At 37.8% G+C, this 10,639-nt stretch overlaps 1 protein-coding gene across 7 annotated transcripts in view; it reads right to left on the bottom strand.

Annotated features, from left to right (window-relative positions):
* EVI5 (ecotropic viral integration site 5) overlaps positions 1–10,639 on the bottom strand; it is a 107,342-nt gene that overhangs the window by 90,121 nt on the left and 6,582 nt on the right. For 5 of the 7 annotated variants that reach the window (XM_065841702.2, XM_071810431.1, XM_071810427.1 and 2 more), the window contains 3 exons: positions 5,380–5,514; positions 5,008–5,115; positions 4,139–4,315 (listed from right to left, as the gene is read on the bottom strand). In XM_065841702.2, the coding sequence (XP_065697774.1) occupies positions 4,139–4,315; positions 5,008–5,115; positions 5,380–5,514 (420 nt within the window). Of the gene's footprint in view, positions 1–1,522; positions 2,817–4,138; positions 4,316–5,007; positions 5,116–5,379; positions 5,515–10,639 lie in introns of those variants that run through there. The other 2 variants (XM_071810432.1, XM_065841707.2) reach the window with 1 other exon arrangement.

Below are 10,639 nucleotides of genomic sequence, written 5' to 3'. Positions count from 1 at the left end.
TGGTAAGTACTGCTATCAAAAGAGAAAAGGAGGCCTGTGATTTATTGTAAACAAGTGCATTTTTTTCCCGTGAAAGCTCCAACTTTATGCAACAGTAATAAAAATGTTCTGTTCAACAAATTGCACTATTAAACATGTTTTCCAGTTGTACCAAACATAATTTTGGATTCAATAATCTCTGCCCAAAATGTATTAGCAATTACAGTCTTTTTTTTTTTCCCCACAAAGAACATGACTACTTTACATTTGTATGCACTGCCTGCTACAAATACTTAGTAGCTGTGGTTGGAGGACATTATCAAGTTAGAGACAATAATTAGTATAGTAATTCTTCAACTAAAAAGTTGATGCTTACAAAACAGTACACAAGCCACACACTACTACATATGGTATGGAGAAATGACTATATGGTGGTCCTGTACTTCAGTTTAATCATTCAAGGAATGCATTTAATACAGGATACTCGAAGTAGTTAACCTTCCAAATATTTAAAGAAAGGCTGTCCTTGCCTATACTGAAAATAAATTAAGGGGCCAAGATTTGGAAGTGTATGGATGACTGCCATTAAAATCATTAAGGACTGAATGACTTCATATCTAGAACATTTATAAATGAAACATCAACAGGTAAGTATTGAGCACAATATTAAGGTGTTTTATGGACATCCAGTTCTGTATAAATGTGAACATAGATGTAAATCTGAGAAACAGGGATGCATATAAAGGTACAGTGGTCATGCTATGTGGAATGCCAGGACCAGATGGTGTTTATTTTACTCATGATTTGAGACTTAACCGTGACTCATGGATGCTACTAGAAAAAAGAATAGTAACACACTACAGCTCATTTCAGTTGCGTCTTGTTTCTAGCTGTTTTACTATCTCACAGGCTTCATTTAAGCAATATTCCATGATCCTGAACAATCCAGCTTCTGTCCTACAGTTTAGGTCTAGCTCTGGCTTACATACTTCCTGCAGTAGTTCAAGAGGATTTAAATACAAGGCTGTAGCTAAATTTGGAGGGACAGTGAAGAGTCGAGACTTCATCCACAACTAGTTCCCATTTCACATGTCATACAGCCGATTCCTGCACTATGCAGGCTTCCTTTTTAACTGTTAGAACATTTCTATTAGTATTTTTAAAAAATGGATTAACTTCAGTTCTCATACAATAGCTTACTCCACAAACTCCTCGCTTTCCAATGGATTAAAGGTTTCAGCTGAAGTACAATAATCTACAGTTTTTGAAACAAACAATGATGCTGTTGCTAGGCCATATCCATGATTTTAAGAAATAACGTTCTAAAATTCTTGGCTCCCAACATGGTTTACTGTATATAGACTTTATTAAAAAGTGTTGAACTATTTAACATTCAAGATGTAAGCATGAGGTAACAAGGTGTAAACAGAATCTGATTTAAGTCTCATATTACAAGCTGTCAGTTCTAGAATAAAATTCTGATTTTTCCACAGTTTAAAAATTATTAATGTGCAAATTCTGCCATGCCAAGGTATTAGTAAACTTCAGTCTCACAGTTCAGTTTATTCACAACAGCAACTTGGACTCAGACACATGATTTGCAGTAGTGGTGGTTCTTCATAAAAGTACTTAAGATAAAAATCTTTTGCAAGTATTTCACAAGTGAGCAATGATTTTCACAGAATTGTAAGATGTTCCATCAGTAGATGTGGTGGCACAACGAATAGTTCCATCCTGTTCAAGATCTGACAAAGTGCACGGAACAGTCAAGCATGCAGAGTTTTTGTTTCCACAACACAGCACTGGAACACCAGAAGTGCTTCTGGCCTCTGCCCGATCATTCAGTGGTGTGTGCATTCTTTGAGGAGTCCTATCATAAGGTACTGACTGAACGGCAAGAGCTAAAGAGCCATTAATGGCATCTGAGAAAAGAAATGTCTTTAAAAAATGCTGCAGACCATTTTTATCAAATGCAATAGGCCACTTCTAGTGGCAGGCATCAATGTCATCTGCTGGTGGTGAAGTTAAGAATCATTTGTATGGGAAATTTTCTTCCACAGTAAAGTTTTTAAGTTATTGAGTATTAAAGAATGCTCCATTTCCATCTGATTTGCTGTGACTTTAAGAGCAATACACAAGTAGAGTTGTTTTTCTAGTTCTTCATGGATATCAGAAGGAGCACCACGAAGCAGATAGTCTTTAAGTAGCTGACAGGCTTTTGCCAAGTTTGGCTGAATTACTTCTGTGGTGCATCTCATTCTGCTTTGGTCACATAGAGTTCTACAGTCTGTACCATAAATACAGTCCAAATCTGATTCACACTGACGATCTTTAATAATTTCCTTCAAATTCATTTCTGGCACTATTTTTCTCATGTCCATCATTTTCAAATCATATTTATCATTATATCCCAAGTTTTTGGCACTTGTATCGCACATAAGGAAGTTTCCGTAAGGTCCATGGAAAATATCTTCCACAAATTCTAAAAGCCCTATAGCTATTTTTGCCTTTCTTGGCCATGATGGAGTAAACCACTGGTCCATGCTTCTTCTGAAGCCAGAGGGAATGACAAGTTCTATAATCCATGGAAGGCTGATTCCATAGAGAGAGGTATATTCAACTCTTTCAGTCACATAAAGATCCCCACAAAACCCCATCAACTTGGGTGTATGTTCTTTATCCTGCAAGATCACCATTAACAGAAACTCATCTAACTGCAGAAGTGCCCATGCAGATTTTGCTTCCGGCAAAGAAACTCTACCATCTTTGTTTCCATCGGCAAAAGATAGGATGAGATTAACCAGTTCTGAAAGATTTCCTTGTTCACCCAATTTTGCCTAAAAGCAACAAATGAAAAAGATTATGATTTCATTAACTATCAGTCCTCCTGTCATACTACCTCCTGTTATTCTCCTCCTATGGATAGTATGGTAGGCCACCATATGTTCTGGTTTTTATTGATTATAGATGTTAGAGGACTTGCTACCAGATGCCTGAAGGGCTTCCTTTTTGTTCTGTTCTCAAAGGCACCGAGTATATGATCTTCGGGAAGTACTAATTTTCTTTGCATTTCAAAACACAAACGTTAATATTCAGACATTCTCAGATCAAGAAAAAATATACCAAGTAGCTTGTTAAATATTCTCTTGGTAAAAGCACGTAGAATTAAAATGTTTAGATCAGCTTTAGTTTTCAGCTGATTAAACTTGTAGATGTTTAGGTATAGAGAAATTACAATCTCAACTACAATTTGGCTAGCTGGAAGAAGTACCAAGTCACACTGGCTACAAATCCCATAAGATAAGTGTACTGAAATTATTTTTATTTGATATAACCACTTCCATGGTATTAGTACAGAGAAAGAAGCCATTGCTGGAATCAGAACTGTTGCATTTTCAACTACCACCAATGCACACAGAGAGTCCGATGACCTCCTCCCAAACTATCCTAAAACCTGTAAAACACCTGCTGTGCATCCAGTCTTAGAGACAAAACTACTGTGATGCATGACAACTGTCATCAGCTTTACATCGCGATGTTACATGTGAGCATGTGTACACGTATGCTCAGCTGGAACAGCATTATTTCCATCACTGGAGACAGGAGCTATGACAATAGCAAGAGAATTTTAAGAAAGAAAACCCCAAATCAGTACTGACACAGCATCCAAGTGATGACTTTATAATATGAAAATCCTGGGGTAGCATTAAGGCAATAGAAATAAGTATAATTTTAATGGAACACAGAAAGAACTGGGAAAAGCATGGCTGGTCATTCTGGTAGGAGATATTCCTGCTGCTTAGTTAACACAGTAGCTCTTACCAAACCTTAACAGTTTTCAACTTATACTTCAGTCTTCTTACCTGGTTACAGCAACCCCAGAAGTAGCAAAAAAATATATATTTTTACCATATTTTCTATACAAATACAAATTGAAGCTATAGACATGCAAGATACATTCCAGTTTCCATCTGATAAAGGGGAAAAACCTGAAAATTAGTTACTTCAAACTTCAAGATAAGCACCTCTGGGAAAAACTACTTTTGTGCTGATTATTTTTCTAGCGTGTACTTAACAAGGCCCATAGCATTGAGCATCCTCTCCAGCTGCAGGAAAATAAGCCTTTCTGTCAAAATAGAAAAAATAAGCACATACTTACTTTAAAAAGTCCATATACCATTTCTTTGAATTTCTCAACAGTGGTTCCTCTTGTTGGTTTATCAAATAAGACTATTTCCTTCCTTGGTTCTGGGTCAGTACCAAAATCAAGTTGAGCAGCTTCTTCCATCTGGCATTTTATAACACCTTGCAGATTTCCCCAGATTCCTAAATACATCTATGCAGGAAAAGAGGGAAAGAAGTAAAAACCACTGCAGAAATCCATCATCTAAAGACCACCTGTACTCCAACCACTGCTTCAAGAGTCCAGACAGACCAGAAAACAGAGTCCTGTGTACAGCCAATGTACAGAGCGCAAACAATGGCAACCTCAAATACAACCCAATGCTGCAGGTACTTAGGAGACACTACACTGTGAAAACGCGAAGACAGCTTGATAAACGGGACGTTGGTGTTACTACCATCTTTGCATATATTGTTAAGAGGCTGCTGCTTCCATTTGGGAAGCAGGATAGCAAAGAAGCAGTATGCTGTACAAAAGGTGAGGTACTCTGTCAAACATGGAAGGATCCGGTATATTATAGAGATATTTATAAAATATATATATATATTATAAAATAATAATACACCCCTCTACATAAAGGAATAATATATAATATCATATACAGGTATATTATATATAGGTGCACATTGTATTTAATATATTAATCATATAAAGCATGCCTATATATTCTATAGATGTCTACCATATACATATATAAACATGCTCCGCATGTCACAGCAAATAAAGTTTGAAAATAATCTGTATCAAACAGATACAGTTTGTTGCCACCAGGGTCTCCTTGATGTTCTAGAAAATGACTTTTCAGCGGGAAATTTTAAAACTATGTTGGATAAGTAAAACCTTACCTGGTTATTGGGCTTTGTTGACAAACATTTGGCAAAATACAATGTTTCTTTAGCACAAAGACTGCTACATGCTGACCCATCAATAACTCCAGTCTTGTATTTATCACACTGAAACAAACAGGGAGAAAAGTATTTAACAACTGTATCTCTCAACACCTGACTCTTGAAAGAAGAATCCAAGAAAATAATACAATAACCCTATACCAAAACAATGTTGGGAAACATAACTGGTTTTATCTGTAATTGAAGATGTAGCCTTACTTCAACATGATGAAATATCAGATTTTGATTAATTTCTATGTGGCACAGACTGAATTGGCTGTGGAATTAGTCAGGACAAACACTTAAGAAAACTATGCTAAATATACTTACTATTATTTTCCTACAGTCATGTCCTCTGCATAGTTCTGTGTAGGTGGAGTACTGAACATACATAATCCAGCTGCCAATAAATACTACTAACCAGGAGATGAAGAGATACTTCATTCGCACATATGAGAAACGTACCTAGAGGATACAAAGAGAAAATACTCCTTGTAATTCATCCAGCTCTAGTCAGAATGATAGGAACAAACATGATTTACTATGTCACCTTTAAGGATGTGACTTCCACAGTGATAAAATAAGCACACTGCATTACACAGAACACTTGCCTCCTTCCATAAGCCAAACTGACAGGGGAGGAAATGGAAGGAAAATTAAGCTATAAATAAATAAAATAAAAGATGATGACAGCCCCTCACAAGGGCAAGCCAGGCTGCAATAATCAATTTGATCAAAATTGTGCAGTACGGTACAAACCGCTTTGCCCCTGCTTCTTTGCATCTCTATATTGAAGCCCAATTTTGTTGTAACTACACCCCAGGAACTGTTTGTGAGTCTGTATCACAGAAGAAATGAAGGAGTTGACCTGACTGACAGAACAAGCCTGCAAATAGTTGTGTCAGCACAACTGGAGGACAGGACACCTTGGCAAAACCACTAGAAATATTCTGAAGTAATTTTACTAACAACATTTTAGACCTATTTGCCTTAAGTTGCCTCTCCACTGCCAGTGCTGCAAGTGAAGTCAGTTTAAAGAAGACCATGTACTGCAAGCAATCTTTTTTAACCTTTTTAGATTGTTGAAAACAGCAGAATGAGTCTTCTTTTCTGTAATTCTCACAGCATATTCATGTACTAGAAAGTCACTTAAAAACCAAATCATTGTACTCACCCACAATAAACCATGTTTATAGAATCCTTCATATTCTCTAAACATCCATGAATAAGACTAAATATTAAGGTTTGTCGTTAAATAATATAAAGGCTTTGTTTATGCTCTTTAAGAAGTACTATCAGAATTTTGAAAAGTTGATTGTGGCAGTGTAGATGCCTGAAACTACACATCTTTAATATAAGTTAAGAAGAACATGGAATACAAATACCAAAATCCACACTTACTAAAAAAAACCCAAAACAAAACCCAAAACCAACTTTCAAAGATTTGGGCTACTTCAATAAATGAAGCGCTTGAGTGCCCTCTTATTTACATGTAACCAGAGGAGGAGAGGTAGGAGGAGAGTGCTGTACAGGAACATAGGATTGTCCTGCTACACCGTATCAATGGTCCACCAATAAAGACGCTCTGAAGAAAATTTAAAAAATTCTATTAAGGTATTATCAATGCAAATTTAGAAACCAAATAATCAAATATTTTATCATAAGTTGTTGATTCAGATCATGTTTTCTTCAAAGTAAACAACTTCCTTAACTGCTGGTGACCGAAAGCTCATCATATGCATCACAGTTTTGCTGTTAGAAGTCTGACAGACACACGTAGGAGAAGTGAACGTTTTGTAACCAGGAGCCTCATACCCTTAGTCCCTTCAAGTCAGGGCTGATGTTAGCAAGGGACCAGCGTTAGACACAAATACATTTGTCCCTGATCTATGTTTAAGCAGGGGATTTGTGTTTCCAGGACAGCTAGCTCCTCAACTGATTAAAAATCTTAAATTGCTTTTCAAGTTTAACAAAACTAAGCAAATGCTTTATTGTGAAAAATCAAGAGTTAAGCTGAGAAAAACAAAATGGAAAACCTGATATTGTTTCAGAGTGAACTCTCAGCCCTGCGCTGAACGCTTGCAAGGTTACAGAGGGAAACTGGAGGGGGCAGGAGGATGGGAGTTCCAGAAGATGCCAACAGGATGAACATTACCAAGCTTTCCAACGGAGGAAAAACACAGAACTGCACCAGATAAAATAAATCAGGTGTTTGTTTGCTTGGTTTTTAACTAGAAAGACTACAATAATTTATGGGTACTTATAAAAATACAAGAAACAATCAGTGCAAACAATCAGTGTGCATTACACCCTTTCCTCTGGAATAAATAATCCAAGAAGTGTCAGTTCCAAACCACCCAAAGGTCATTCCAACCCATGCAGTTACGGTCCTGCCACAGGCCTCAGCTATGCATCCCCGTTACTTCATTCCTTCACACACACACCCTTGATCTGAAAACTACCTATTTTAAAGAAGAGATAGATACAACTAATTGCTTTTATGCTGGTGATAGATCTCGACCGGATAGTTTCTTCAACCAGTTCTTCTTCTGTCGTATTTTATTGTGAGCATTTTAAGACAGGAATAATTTCTGCTGTTTTCCTCAGACCCACAAAGGTCTTGCAGTAACATGTAATTTCCTCTAAAGCATGGTGTCCACAACATGGATACAAACTGGATGGAGTACAAAAGCAGACCAACCATAATGTTTCGTGGTTTACAGCACATTTAGAAACAGCTTGGGAAATGTATGAGGAAACTGAGGACAGAATGGCCAAGAAAACAAAACTGACAGCAAGGGGCTGGGGAGCATAACAAAATAAGTACCACACATAACTCTTTCCCCTTGAAAGAGGACTACTAAAATGACAGAATTGCAAGACTTTTTGTGCAATTTCCTAAAAACTAAACAGAACAACACAAAACCAAAAATGAAACAAAACCAACCAAACAAAAACACCTACATGCTTACAACATGAAGAAACACAAACTTCCTTGCAAAGCACACTACTTGAATAGACTAATGAAAAGCAGCAGAAGTCATCCTACATGTGAACCAGCAGTAAGTACCAATGAGTTCAGAAATACTTCCCCCACCACAGTGCTGTACAGAAGAGAACTGTAATCTTAGTTCAAGCTCAGGGGGACTCAGCCTCATCTATTCTTTCTTCCAGACCATTTTCTGTATTTAGTCATATATAATTTTCACTTACTATTTTTTTTCTTTCCAGCACCCATCTCAGGCTGTTTGCTTAGCCAGTCTTAGTGTCCCCCTCTTGAACCACATGTTGCCTGCTGTTCTTTTTCTTCCGTTTTTTTCCAATCTATTTCCATCTGATTCTGCGACACTGGCCTCAGTTCCAGTCTTGCTCCACTGTCTGTCTTCCATTCTCAGGCAAGTTTCCAGCACTGCTCAGTGCCTCATTCACTGCTTCAGTTCCTCCAGCACAACTTTCCTATTTCAGAATCCTAGTCCTGAACTACTGCCCATGCACAAAATGTGCTTATCACCCACAGGCTCCTTTCTTTCCCAGCTCTGGGAAGCCAGCAGAGGTGATACAGTAAAGCAGCAGGAGAGCGTCTCTCTCCCTGTTCCCACTTCCAGAACCAACAGAAAGCTGTAAGCAGAGCAGATGGGTTCTTTGCATAGTTTAATTCTTACACACACACTACACAAAATCAACCAAAACAAAACCAAAGAGATCTTTTCTTCCCCAACAAGCCCAGGTTGCCAGCCCTGAGGCAGCCCTCCAGCAGAGGTCTCTTGAAACAGTTTTGAACAGAGAGGTGAACCAAACCAGTAGATCAAAAACATTGAAGGCACAGGATTGAGGGATCGCCTGATCCCGATCAGTTCTGAGCACACAAACAGATTTTTCTCAGCCCCTCTAGAGAACACAGTGTGCTTTCTCCTTGCTATTTTCATACTCTCTGCTGGCTGAAGGACAGATATATAATAGTTTTAGCACTTACAAATAAGAACTACTATAGTATATTCACACAGGTTCAATATATTCTGTAATAATTCACTTATTTCTATTTGTTCTTATACCGCCTAAAAACTCACGGTTTCACAACTTAGAGGTGGGGTTTTTTGCTGGTTTCAACATAGTACTAATACCAATGAGTGCTCTGTAGTACGGTTCCTGAAACTAACTAGATGAGTCATTCATCTATTTTTACTTTGGCATAATGTTTCTGTAACTAGATACAGCATCAAACAGAAAGATTGACCTTTTTTGCCTTCGCAAGCACAATGGGATACAGCAGCACCTGAAGAGAAGTACAAAAGCTATCTGTAATTAACACTTGATATTTTGATAAAATCAGATAATATTTAATTATTGATAACTATGCAATGAAGGCATGTTCATTAGGTTTTTGTACTCATCTTTTTGTTGGGATTGACTTCTAGTCAACTGAGCAAAGAGCTGTCCATTATTCCCACTTCCACTCCCTTGCCCAAACCCTCTGTCAAAGGTTACCACCACAGGGCACAGTCTGTAGAAGTGAATGCACTTTGCTCTCATAATCTGTGAATCATCCTCTTCATGAAAAACCATCTTCACCGGAAGTTTCTTGTAGTCAAATAAATAAGGAGCTGGAGTAGCAAAGGTGCGTGTGCCTGCTCGCTCTGCCACTTCAGCTGTATGCACAGTAAACTGACAGCACGGGGCCAGAGGAGTGTCCTGGGCTACCCCAGCAATACTCCACAAAGCTCCAATCTTAGCTCTGTTACTGACAACAATTAAGATGTGCCAGGCTGAAATGAGGATGGCTGCATTGGCAAAGGCTGATTCAAACCACCCTTAACTTCTCGTATGCACACTATCACACAGCTAACTTGAGAAATTTCATTTTCCATCTAAATATATACAACACCAGTGTAGGGTTGACAACCTAATCTCACACAAAGTTTCATCCTGCATTTCAACAAATAAAACCCAAACGCAACCATCACACATAGAGAGAACCCCACCAAGAAAACTCTTGAGATCCAATCTAAAAAGGTTGTTTTTAAACAACTTACGATATTCTACCTAAATCTGCTGCCAAAAAAAAAAGAAAAAAAAGAAATCTTGTTTGGCATTTCAGGTAAGTCCTCTTGCTTCCTACCCAACCTCCCATGCTCTTTACTCAACCCAGAGCTGCTGAGATACACTACAGAGAGTAAGAAAGAACAGTACTCTCCTGTTCTCCATCCAGCACTTGGCCTACAGCAGCTGGAAAAGCTGAGAAATGACACTCCTACACATAAAAGCTTTCTCCAGAAATGGGGGTATTTAGGTTGGTTGGTTTTAAGTAAACAGCACTATAGTACAGTCACCATAATTTAAGAATTCAGCAGTGAAGGTGGGTGCTTTCTCTAACATCTCTTTTCAAGTGTCTTTCATTTATTAAGTTTAATTAACTTTTTTGAATCCTAACAGAAGTCATCTTATACCTTGATATACCCTCTGCACATTCTTGAAGGAAACACTTTCCCTGTAAGTCCCATTCTTCAGATAAGTCTAGGTACTATTTCTTTCAGGAAGTAAATAAAACCACCAGTTACAAATAAGCTAAAAAAAATGTTCCAATTGAAGCAGC

Source organism: Patagioenas fasciata, chromosome 6 (genome assembly GCF_037038585.1).
Source record: "Patagioenas fasciata isolate bPatFas1 chromosome 6, bPatFas1.hap1, whole genome shotgun sequence".
Taxonomy (NCBI): Eukaryota; Metazoa; Chordata; class Aves; order Columbiformes; family Columbidae; genus Patagioenas; species Patagioenas fasciata.
The sequence above is the reverse complement of the archived record's forward strand: the minus strand, read 5'-3'. Positions and strand labels throughout refer to the sequence as shown.